Here is an 11,859-nt window from a genome sequence, read left to right as displayed (position 1 = left end):
GCGGGCGGGCGGGCGGAGGTAAGGCGCGGCCGGGGAGCGGGGCCCGGGGGCCGCAGGGCCCGGTACGTACCTCGCGCGGCCCCGTACCACCCGCAGCTCTTCCAGGTAGATGGACTCCAGCACCTCCACCTCGGCCGGCAGCGCCCTGCGAAGCACCGAGCGGTCAGGCGGCCCCAGGCATCGCCCGGGAAAGGCGGGCGGGACGGGCTGCCATTACCAGTCCGCCGCCTCCACCTCCTCGCCGGCCGCCGCCATCTTGCCGCCCGGCCCGGAAGCGGAAGTGCGACGGCCTCGGCTGTTGCTAGGCGACGCGGCGGCGCGGCCTAACGCGGCGGCGCGGCCTAACGCGGCGGGCTCGACCTCGGGCCGAGTTTTACTGCGGCCCCGCGGCCTTAAATCGTCGGTCCGTCGTCCGGAGAGCCTCGGCCCGACCTTGGAGCCCCGCTATGGAGAGGTACCACGTGCTGGAGGTGATCGGAGAAGGCTCCTTCGGACGAGTGTACAAGGGGCGGCGGAGGTGCAGCGCCCAGGTGAGGAGTGAGACAGATACTAGGAGGGACTTCTGTAAAGAGCCTGGCTCCGTCTTCTTAGAAGTCTCCTACTGCCGGCCGTAGGGTTGCTGTTCAGCTTATCTCCAGGTTAAAGAAGCTTGGCCCTCCCGGTTTCAGCTCGTATGCCATGTGCATCAGCCACTTTGCCATCCTGGTGATCCTCAGCTAGGACCACTCCTGTTTGTCAGTGTGCTTCTGGCCACTGTGGCCTAACAAGCCCTAAGTAAAGGGTGAGAATCACTTCCTTCAGACAACTGCCTGCAGTCCTGTTAATACTGCTCAGGTGGCTGCTTGTATTCCTTGCTGCCCCAGCTTCGAGGGGCCCAATGAACACATCTCATTCTGTGTGTTCACCTAGGAAATACTGAGTCCCTCTTGGGTTAAATGCAATTCCTGCCAGGGTGGGTGGGACCCTGCTCTGATCCCAGCTTTGCCTGCTTTGGAAGGTGGTGGCTCTGAAATTCATCCCCAAGGTGGGGCGGTCTGAGAAGGAGCTGAAGAACCTGCAGCGGGAAATTGAGATTATGAGAGGCCTCCATCACCCTAACATCATCCAGATGCTTGACAGCTTTGAGACTGACAAAGAGGTAAAGGGGCCTGTGTGGGGGCAGGTACTTTTGCTTGGTTGGGCAGGGGGTGTGGGCTATCACCTGCTGTCACATCTGACTCAGGAGATGCTCGTTACAGCCTTCCAGGGTTCTAGCAGCATTTATACCCAGCCAGGTTTGTTCAGTGCTCAGTTGTATCCCCACTAATGTTGAGTGCTGCAGGCCTGTCTCCAGCCTATTCTTCTCCCTCACGTGGCCTAATTGGAGTTTCCTGCTCTCTGGACATGGAGAGACCTTATGAGGGAATTGTTTTAGGACTGGGACTCAGCCTACTCATTGGTCAGTGTTTATCAGAGCCCTCCAGTAATTGGGCAGTAGATCAAAAATATGTTCAAGGGAGTGTTTCTACCACTGGGCTCTGAAATACCATTATATGCTTGTCCTGTTCCTTTACACTTCCCTGACTTTTGCTGTGTCTTCCAGATAAGTAGAGCTACAAAGGTTCAGTAGGGATGTGTCTGGGGATGTGCTTAATGCCTCCACACTGCTCCTTCCTCCAGGTGGTGGTGGTGACTGACTATGCAGAGGGGGAGCTATTCCAGATCCTGGAGGACGATGGGAGTTTGCCCGAGGACCAGGTGACTGGCCAAACAGGCTTTGCTGCAGGATGGAGGGAACAGGACTTTTTAGTAGGCAGAGGGCTCTGTTGTGAACCTGGAGACATCAAGGGGGTGAAGATCTCTGAGGCTTTGGCTGGCAGATTCTGAAGGGGAGGGGATGAAAAGGCAGCCAGACTGCAGGCAGTGGGTCACAGTGATCCCACTGACCTCGTTCTCCCTGATCCTTCTACAAGAGCCAAAACACATGGCTGTTGCCTCGGCCTTCGGCTTGCTCCTCTATCAGAGAGGAGCTGCTGGCCCAAGGCTGGGGCAGGTCCCTGCCCCAAACAGGGCAAGGGCAAGAGTTGGGGTACTGGAATGAAGCTCTCGTGTCTCTGGCAGGTCCAGACCATAGCTGCCCAGCTGGTCTCTGCTCTCTATTACCTGCACTCCCACCGCATCTTGCACCGTGACATGAAACCCCAGAACATCCTCCTGGGCAAAGACGGCGTCATCAAGCTCTGTGACTTTGGGTGCGTGCGGGTGACCTGCTAAGGAGGATGTGTAGGCTTGGGGCATCCAAGGAATGGCCTGGGGCTGTAGAAGAGAAGGAGAGATGTGGAAGGGGACTTGCATTCTGCACATATTCAGGGGTTAGCAGGGGTGGGAAATTTGGGACTCCAGAGGGGATGGGATATTGATGACTCACGGGGTCTCCTTAGGAGCTGCAGTGGCTGCTCCAGCCTGAAATGGCCACCTGTGTTTTGCTCTGAGCAGGTTTGCACGTGCTATGAGCATCCACACCATGGTGCTGACTTCCATCAAGGGCACTCCGCTGTACATGTCTCCTGAGTTGGTGGAGGAGCGGCCGTATGACCACACAGCAGACCTGTGGTCTGTGGGCTGCATCCTGTATGAGCTGTTCATGGGCACACCTCCCTTCTATACCAGCAGCATCTTCCAGCTTGTCAGCCTCATTGTCAAGGACCCTGTCAAATGGCCTAAGGCTATAAGCCCGGCCTTCAAGGTAAGGAACAGAGCCCTGTCTGTGGTGTAGGACCCATTGATGCAGTAGTGGTTTTGGCTTTGTGGCCTGCTCTGATTGGTTGTGCTTAGGTTTTCTCTCCCCTGATATGGATTTTGGAAGACAGTGAAGGGATGAGATCTTGGCTTCCTTGGAGGAAAGCCCTTATCACTGCTATCCCTAGATAAATTGGGAAGCTGAGGCAGAGAACAGAGGAATGATTTACTTCGCTAAGAAGGGAAGTGTCTTCCCACTGCCTGTCTGCCATCAGCACCAGACACGCTGTTTCTCAGGGCGAGACAAAGAACCCAGGGGTCCTGAGTGTTCCTTCTGAGGAAGACTGGTGGGAGCACACATTTTTGCATGTGTGGTTTCTGACGTTGGCACTGTGCTGCCTTGTAGAGCTTCTTGCAGGGGCTGCTAATGAAGGATCCCCGCCAGCGCCTGTCATGGCCAGAACTACTCTCCCACCCCTTTGTTGCTGGACGGGTTACTGGTGAGTACCAAATCATTTCCCCTTCTTTCTGCCTGGAGACTGGGAGCACTACCCTACCATTTCTTTTTTTTTCTTTTTTTTTCTACCCTGGTTTTTGCCTCCTTCCTCTCAGCTTCTACCAACCCATAGCTCCTGCCCCTGGGGTTGCTCTGGGTCCTCCAGGATTCTCCTGGGATTGCAGAGCTGGTTACTCTCCCTGCATCTCAAGAAAGAGCTGCTGAAATTCTGCTCCTGTCTTCTCAGTGATTGATGACACAGAAGAGCATGGGATCTCAAACCCCTTCACCACCAAGCTGTCCCCAGAGCTGCAGGCCCTGAAGGAGCAGCAAGCCCATTCCCTGGCCCCTAGGAGTGGCCAGTCCAGAATCCTGAGAAAGGCTCGGCAGAAGATGGCTGAGGAGGCACAGAAAAAGGTGGAGAAAAGTGTGGGATTCTCTGGACTGCACCCCATGGTTATGTCAAAGGAAGGGCTCTTAAATGGGACCGAGGGGAAAGACTGAAGGAAGGTGGGCCAGGCTGGTGTAATGGCCACATACAAGGCAGGATTGTGGGGTCATTGTTATGGTGGGGCTCTTCTCTGACTGAGAAAATACTGAGTTTTCCTGACCAAACTTCTCTGCCCTCTCCCAGGGGCAGCTGAAGGGAAACACTACATCTGTGAAGGACTCTGGCAAAGGACACACCAGACATAAACCCAGAGCAGCTTTTGAAAAGGCAGCCCTTGCGGAGGAGGAGCTACCAGCATCCTTCAAAGAGAAGAACTCAGGTGTCCTGCAAGGAAAGAACAGCATAGCAGAGTGGCAACTGGAGGAGCCTCCTCCAAGCCCACGGTGAGGGAAGGCTGGGACTGGGAAAAAGAGAGGACAGTGGGGTAGCTCGTTGACTGGGCTGTTTCCTTGGCCAGGGAGCACAGCATCACACAAGATTATGAGCGGGAGTTTCCCCAGCCAGAAGCACCTCTGCAGCTTGGTGTTGGCAGAGCAGAGCTCCAAGGCAGACAAAGCATCGAGGCTGTGGACCTGGAGGGCGAGGTAAGATGGTGTCCTGTGATAAGGACATCAGGGCCCAGTCCCTAGGGCCTGGTACTCAGACTCTGGGGTAGGCAGAATCTGTGGCACCAACTCTCTCTTCTCCATGGTCAGGAGCTGGAGAGTGATGAGGAGTGGCAACACCTGATTGAGGCCACAGAGCCCTTGGCCATGCAGCTGAGCACGCCTCTGAGCCTCCTGAGGGACCCAGGCTTCCGGCACCGTGTCCAAGCCCGGCTTGCAGAATCTGCTCAGCAAGTGAGTGATGGCTGGTCCAGCTGACTGAGACTGGGGACGTGGATGCTGCCTTCTTTCCTGGGATTGGGTTGGGAGCATTGGGAGATCCCCTGCTTCAGCTAGCAAGGAGTCCTACTGCTTCCCCAGGAATCAGAGCTGCCTACACACTTAGCTTGTCATCTCCTCAACTGTTGTCCCTTGCCCTAGAGGTTGGGGGGCAGCCACGTGGTTGATGAAGAGGCCTTAAGTGATGGTGGTGATCGTGAGTCCTTCTGTCTTCTTACTGCCCAGGTACTGGAAGGGATGCTTGAGGGAGCGTCCCATCTCCGTCCCATACTTCGTGTGGTGGGAAATCTTCTGGCTACCCACTGTGACTCTGAGCTGCTGAACCTCTTTTGCCGAGAGTTGAATGTGCCATTGTCTCTGCTGCATCTGGCCAAGCAGATGCTGGAGAGTGGCAGCACCAAGCAGGTGGGTGTAGAACCCTAGACAGACTGGGTCTTCCTCAGTTCTGCAGTGTGCCTGTGCTGTCACAGGTGTCTGTGTCCTGCTGGAGCTGGTTCACAGGACCAGTGTCTCTTCCATGCCCTGTTTAGAAGGGGGAAGAACTTGGCAAGGAAGGATCCTGCTGCAGGGGTGACAGGCTGGCAGGCAGACAATTGCCACTTCATGTTTCTTTCTGCTTCCTGCAGCAGCCCTGGTATATCACAGTGCTGACAGACCTCATCATGGTGACCACAATTTACTTCAGCAGTGAATGCAGCCTGGAGGAGAGTGGGCAGGACAGGTAGGGGCGGGGCAGGTGGGGCAACATGGTGCACTTTGAGGTCTCTTGTGGCTGCAGTAGAGAAGTAGGCAGGAAGGAGAAACTGTCATGTGGGGAAGCATCATGACAGATGTCACAGTTCTTACAAATGAGTACTTTCCATGGGGCTAATACAGGGGAAGGCACAGCTGATGAGTTCAGTTGTGCTGCTTGCCCTTTGCAGCCAGGGCTGTAAGGACCTGACCAGATCCTGTCCTCATAGCCAGTGACTAGGTTTATCTGTTCTCCTTTGTACTTGCTGCCTTCCCAAGCCTACAGACATTCCAGGAGAGTGCCAACCACTTCCTAGCCCTGCTGCCAGATCTGCTGGCCGAGACAGCTGACAGTGAGATGAAACTCTGCCAGCAAAGCCTCCTGGTAAGAATGTCCCAGTCTCCCTGTTCCCCCTCTGTCCTCCCTTGACCAAAGCTGTGGGCTTGGGTGCATGTGTTAGTGGGGAGAGCTGCCTGCTCTGAGCTATGTGGCCTGATGCATTCTTGTCAGGGCCACTGTTGTGGTGTTTTGGTTTTTTTTTTTGGGGGGGAGGGGAGATCACATGCAGAAAGAACCTCTCTGAGGGACACCTTCCTTGGCTGTACCTCTATGTGTACCCTTCTCTCAGCCACTGTTACTCTATGCAGTAACAGTGGGACTTAAGTGGCTGAAGAGGAGACATTGGTCCCTGAAGCTCTAGCACCAGAAGAAGTGTTCTTCTCCCATCTCTGCTGTCCCCCCCTAGTTTCCTCTGTGATTGTTTGTCTCTAGCCTCCCACTTTCCATCTGCAGTAATAGCAACCTTTGTTTCTCCCCCAGTGCTTTACCCTGCTCTGTGAGAGCTTGGATGTGATGTGCCCCTCTATCTCTTCCCCCTTCTATGCCAGCCTGCGAGAGGAGAATGAGCCCCTGCTAGACAGACTCCTTCACGGATTGATCTCTGAGCAACCTGCTGTGCAAGGTAGCACTAATGGCAGCTTATCACTTCCTCACAGGGTTCCTGGCAGGCTTTCCTTCTCTTTCAAGCCCTTGAGCTGTATCAGAGCACTGACTGCTGTTGCCAGGAGAAGGTGGCTGAGCTTATTTGCCCAAATCCCTCAAACATCTACCACGTGGGGCTCTCCTGTTCTCTTCCTCAATCCGACCCTTATCATCACCCAAACATCTCTTAGCCTTCGGCTCCATCCTGCTGTTCCTAAGCACCCCTCACACTTAGGATGTGTCTCCTGAGTTCTGTCCTTTCCAGGTGCAGCAATGGAGGCCAACTCAACTCACGACCAGAGACAATGCATGGTGGACCTTTTTACGGCTGCACTGGCGGCTGCCTGCAGCATCCCTCTGGCACGGAACAGCTGTCGGGAAGCCAAGCAGCAGGTCAGGCCACTTCTCTTTGCAGGGCAAAGAGGTGTGGTCTCCATGAGAGCAACAGCCCTCTCCTGGAGAATCTCTTTTTCAACAGTAGAGTGGAGGGCTGGGGTCCTCTGAGTTTGCTGGCAGAGGGGCTGTAATTTGCAGGCTGTTCCTCCTGATCTAAGAGCTGAGCCTCAGGAGTCTAAGAACTGGGGTTAGGAACATGGAGAGGGGGAACTCCAGGTTCAGCCCTTAATGGTTCCTGTCTGCCTCAAGTTAGCCATTAAGTAAATGAGTCTAAGGATTCCTGAGTCAATTAAAAGATTCACACTTAGGGTCTGACATAGTGAAGGGCTAAATAAAAGATTAGATTAACAGAGAAATGCAAAGGATTCTTTGCATTTTTTTGATATGATTTTTTTTTTTTGCAGTTTTTGATATGAACTGTAGAAAATCTGAAATTAAATCAAACTGAATAAGAGGAAAAACAAGAATGCAGATTTATGATTGGTAATTGAGTTCAACTCTAAGTCAACATGGAAAGAAGCAGAGCAGGAATCTTACCTTACTCGTGTCAGCTCAGGGACTGTGCATCAAAGCAGTGCTGGGTCATGGCAGATGAGCATGCATGTGTGAAAGCAGGCACTGCTGTGTAGGAAGCAATGCCTTCTGTTAATCTGTTGCTAGTATGGAACTTCTTAGTCTGTGCAATGCTTCAGGTGCCTGAAGTATACAACAGGCTGATTTCTACAGGTTGCTCAGGAGATAGCTGGAAAGCTTATGGATGGAGAGTGCCAGCAGCTTGGGAAGTTGCTGCGGAAGCTGGAGCACTCAAATTGCTCCTTGAATGTTCTCAAGGTAATGACCTCATCCATTTATCTGGCTGTTCCCAAAGGTGTCTGGTCCCCTGGCCTGGGATTAGGAGCGTGGGGAAGTGGGAGCTGTAGGTTCAGCCCTTAGTAACTCTGGTCTCCTTAAGTAATTGAGCCCACAGTAGCCATGGAGTGTGACTAGGAAGGCCTGATCAATGTGTCTGTCACCTGGGCAGCTGTACAGCCTTTCCCTTCTGTCTTGCAGATCCTCTATGCTGGCTGCTATGCTAGCCCGAGTCTGTGCCAGCACCTGGGGAGGAGCCAGCAAGTATGGGATTTCCTCATGCAGCTCTCAAAGGGCAAGGTAGAACTTCACTGCGGCCCTTGTGATTGGGTAGGAGTGCATGACCCATTTCTTTGGGTGCTGCTTACACCAGGCTGGGTGTTTTGGGAAGACAAGTGTGTGATGGAGCTCAGTCTGTAGAGTGCAGTTGTTGTCTTCCTTTCAGGTCTCAGAAGCATTCCCTCCTCCTCTCCCCTCCCAGTCTTGCTGTTCCCCTGTGACTCCTGCTCCCTTGGCAGGTCCCCATGGCAGAGGTGACTCAGAGGGTGGCCTGTGAGGCCTCCCTATACCTGCTGACACTGCTTACCCTGCAGTCCCAGGCCTCTCCTTCCAGGTAAGCACCAGCTTTTATCTATGGGTAAAATAGGAGCATTCCCTGTCCTGTACAAGTCTCTGCCCTACACCCTACTCAGAGCTAGGCTTCTGGTCCTGCTGATCCCTCTGATCCTGATGCCTAGATGGATGCTGGGGATGCACTAGGAACCCAGAATGGGCAAGGAAGCTCTGTGAATGAGGAATCATTTGTCTTCCTGCAAAGTGGCTTCTTCCCATCCTTGGGAGTATTTGAATGCTGCTGCTCAGTTGGATGTAGAGACATGGAAATACAGTACTGTGAGGAGGGCTTAGCTGCCAGTGTCTCACCTCTGGTTCCTGCGTTTCAGGCTTGAGGAGGTGGTTACCTTGGCCCTGGATCTGCTCACTCAGTCTCCTGTCATATCTGTTGTGGTAAGTCTGTCCGTTCTGCCAGAGGTACCGTGAGGAATCCTGCAGAGCCCCACATCCCATTTGGGTTTTACTGTTGCTTCCTCAGGGTGGGATGGGATGGGTGCAGCTGATCTGTCCTTGCCCTGGTCTAATGGATTAAGAGCGGATAGGCAAGTCCTAAAGGTGCTGAGCTCTGTTTCTTCTCACAGGGTGCTGCAGCATTCCTCCTGACACAGCTTGATCAGCGTGGGGTGCCTGTTGCACTTGGGGGAAAAGAAATCTTAACAGCAGTAACAAGCGCACTGATGGAGCCTGCTGAGGTATGGAATAGGGCCTGAGGAGCAGGGGGGCCTTGCTGTCACCCCAGTACATAGGTTTGCAGGCGAAGATGGAGTAAGAAAGGGGTCTGGTGCTGCTTCCCTCAGAGCAGTGCTCAGATCCAGCCTGTCCCACATTCTTTTACAGCTGCATTTCTCCCTGCCTATGGGTGCTGGTCTCTATGATGGGATCATTTTCCTCCTGTTGAAGCTGCTTGCACAGGTACCAGCCTTCCTTTCACCCTTTGCCTGGGCTGGGTGTGGGGATACAGAGGCCAGAGTGTGGATTGGTGATGAAGGATGGGAAAAACAGGAAATTGTAGAGCTTTAGCTGAACTGTGCAACCCCATGAAAGTTACCTAGGATTGTTTGTGAAGCTCAGGAGGGTTGATGGGAGGCTGATAGGCAGAGGGAGTGATTTGTGGATGTATCAGAGTGGGAGAGAACAGAAATGCCCTGAGACTGGTGCCATCAGCAGGGGCAGGAGGGCTGCTAGGTTCCCTCTTTACTCTTTGGGCCATCCAGCCCTGGCTTCTCTGGGACCATGGGGCTGGTAGAATCATGAACTGGAACCCTGGAGAACAGCCTGGAAGCCTGTTAACACTTTTCTCCCCATATGTAGGAGGACGTGGCTGTGGAACAGAGCTTTGCGGCCTCAGAGTTGTGGAGCATGGTGTGGCATTGTGTTCCTGCAGTGCTTTGCATGGGTGGCAGTGGAGCAGCACTGGAGGGAAGCAGCCCAGAGGCAGGGCCCCCTGTGGCAGAGCCAGACTGGAGCCTTCTCTCCCCTCAAGGTAGGAGCTGTGGGTGAAAAAGGCATCTGTCCCATACCCTACTCCGCATCCTGCACTCAGGCTTGCTCACATCTCTGTCCCCATCATCATCTGATCCTAGGGCCAGAGGGTTCAGGGATTGTTCTTGAGGATTGTTGACCTTCTCCAGAGAGTGAGAGTTCTATGCAGCACTGGCAGACAGAAGAGAGGAGACTTTTTCAGTCTTCCCTAATTTTGCCTCTCTGCAATGCTGTTCCTCCTGCAGGCACACTGCTTTTCTTAAGCCTGGCCCTCTTCATCTTCACTCATGAGACCCACCGGTGCCTGCCTCAGCTCACCCAGTCCCATGGTGTCCTCATGATGATGCTGAAGACACTGCTGTCTCCTCGCTTCCTGGCGTGTCTGGCACAGATGTGAGTTGGAGGGCCGAAGTAGGCAGTGCTCAACAGCTGATTTTTTATTTTATTTTATTTTTTTTTTCCGCCCTCATCATCTCTGTATTAAGCCCAGTCTCTCTAACAAATTCAGGCAAGCAAGGGAGAATGGAGAGGCTGAGCTCATCCCGGCTGTAGTGATACAGGCCTGCCAGCTCCTCTGTTTTCCTTTTGCCCTGGATGTGGATGAAGACACCATAGCATTAGTCATCGAGGCAGTGAGAGACTCCCAGATTCCTCCCCAGCTACTGCAGGTACCCTTCTACCCCCACATTTATCTTCCCATCCATAAACTGGAGACAATTCTCCACATTGCAGCCCGTGCTGGCACTGCTGTTTGTGCCCAGGTGGGGACAACACTTGAGTGCCATACAGCCCTCAATGCAAGGATGATGCCCTCAGCACTACTGTGTCTCCTTTCTCCTTAGGTCTGCTGTCACCATCTGCCTTTCTCAGACACTGAGCTCCCCATGAGCCTCTTATGCCGCCTTGTTGTGTCCGATGAGCAGGTCACAGACCAAATAGCAAGGGAGGCTGCTGCCTCAGAGCACATCATTGCCTACTTGAGTACTGTCTTGTTTTCAGGCAGCCTCACGCTCACAACTGACCTCATATCTCTCTTGACTCATGTGGCTCGGACCTGTCCGGAGCATCTGCCCTTCCTCCAGAGGATTTTAGGGGGTTCAGATATGACCTACCAGGCACTGACCCACCTACTCAGCCACCAGGAACACTCCATACGGGCCAAAACCTGCATTCTGCTGGGCAACCTGCTTCGACATAGCCATGGCTTTCCCCAGGTGTTGCAGAACCAGACTGGCTTACTGGAGAGCCTGCTGGTGTGTCTGGCTGATGAGGATGAGGCTGTGCGCAAGGCAGCCAGCTTTGCAGTTGGTAATGCTGCTTATCATGAGTCCTCCCCAGCCGGGACTCTGGGCAAGGCCGTGCCCAGGCTGACGCAGCTGCTGAGTGATCAGCAGGCCAAGACACGCTGCAATGCGGCCTCAGCCCTTGGCAATTTGGGCCGGCGCTCGGCAGAGCTCGGGGAGTTGCTCATTGAGAGCAGGACTCCCCACATCCTCCTGGAGGTGGCCTGCCAGGATCCCCAGGCCAGTGTGCGGGAGGGAGCACTTATAGCTCTGTGCGCTGTCAGCCGGCACCCTGGGATACAACAGGTATCGGCCCTCACCCCTCTTGTGGAACAGCTGGTGGCATTGAGGGGGTGATGCAGGGCTGATTGCTGTACCTCTGTCCACAGGTGTTGCTCTCCCTCAGGGCCAGTGAGCAGCTGGCTGCGCTAGCCGGCAGTGACTCCTGGCCCACAGCTGGGGGCAGCCCCCGGCCTTCATCTGCACGCCACTGCCAGAAGCTCATCCGCCTCCTCACACCCCTGCAGAGCACCTGAGGGAGCCCAGTGAGTCCATGCAAGCTACGTGTGCCTGTCTCGTGCCCTGCGCTGGTGAGAAGGGCTGAAGCCAGCACTCGCCCCAATGCTGGCATCGGGATGGGAGAAACGCTCCTTCTGACCCTCCGTGACTACTGGCTGCCCCAGGGAGCTCTGCCTGGCCTCTCCAGCTGTGCCCTGGATGCACTTGTTAAGAGTTGAGGATGACGACACCTTCAGCACGTTGCCGTGGCACAGCCGGGCTGCATATGGCTCTGATCAGAAGCGTCAGTCTGGGGCGTTGTACCAAAGAACCCTTCCCACGCAGAGCTTTTTACGGAAAAAGTGCCTGCAGTGCCGATCTCCAGGACCCGAGCCCTCTTTTAAGGGCATTATCAGCCGCAGCACTGGGCGGTGGCCGTGCCCCGCTCCTGCCGTCCGTCCTCTCTGCGTCCCTCT

The 11,859-nt window shown here is 54.4% G+C and overlaps 1 protein-coding gene across 1 annotated transcript; it reads left to right on the top strand.

Moving 5' to 3' along the window:
- Positions 1-432: 432 nt before the first annotated feature.
- STK36 (serine/threonine kinase 36) lies at positions 433-11,853 on the top strand. Its single transcript, XM_010713620.2, has 26 exons — positions 433-530; positions 998-1,138; positions 1,660-1,737; positions 2,101-2,231; positions 2,476-2,725; positions 3,125-3,218; positions 3,462-3,631; positions 3,849-4,048; positions 4,123-4,249; positions 4,361-4,504; positions 4,775-4,954; positions 5,176-5,270; positions 5,561-5,666; positions 6,102-6,243; positions 6,529-6,656; positions 7,386-7,490; positions 7,710-7,808; positions 8,027-8,121; positions 8,450-8,513; positions 8,702-8,812; positions 8,958-9,032; positions 9,432-9,603; positions 9,848-9,995; positions 10,111-10,270; positions 10,445-11,191; positions 11,275-11,853. Exons 1-26 carry the CDS (start codon positions 447-449, stop codon positions 11,419-11,421), a joined length of 3,993 nt encoding a protein of 1,330 aa, XP_010711922.1. The 5' UTR covers positions 433-446; the 3' UTR covers positions 11,422-11,853.
- The last annotated feature ends 6 nt before the right edge of the window (positions 11,854-11,859 follow it).

This window comes from Meleagris gallopavo, chromosome 7, assembly GCF_000146605.3.
Source record: "Meleagris gallopavo isolate NT-WF06-2002-E0010 breed Aviagen turkey brand Nicholas breeding stock chromosome 7, Turkey_5.1, whole genome shotgun sequence".
NCBI lineage: Eukaryota > Metazoa > Chordata > Aves > Galliformes > Phasianidae > Meleagris > Meleagris gallopavo.
This window is presented reverse-complemented; position numbering and strand designations above follow the sequence as displayed.

Bases quoted from the DNA above. Each gene is read 5' to 3' on its own strand.
- STK36 (XM_010713620.2), top strand. From the start codon at position 447: ATGGAGAGGTACCACGTGCTGGAGGTGATCGGAGAAGGCTCCTTCGGA. The intron at 4,250-4,360 runs GTAAGATGGTGT...CTCCATGGTCAG, and splicing joins CTGTGGACCTGGAGGGCGAG to GAGCTGGAGAGTGATGAGGA. The intron at 8,122-8,449 runs GTAAGCACCAGC...CCTGCGTTTCAG, and splicing joins TCCCAGGCCTCTCCTTCCAG to GCTTGAGGAGGTGGTTACCT.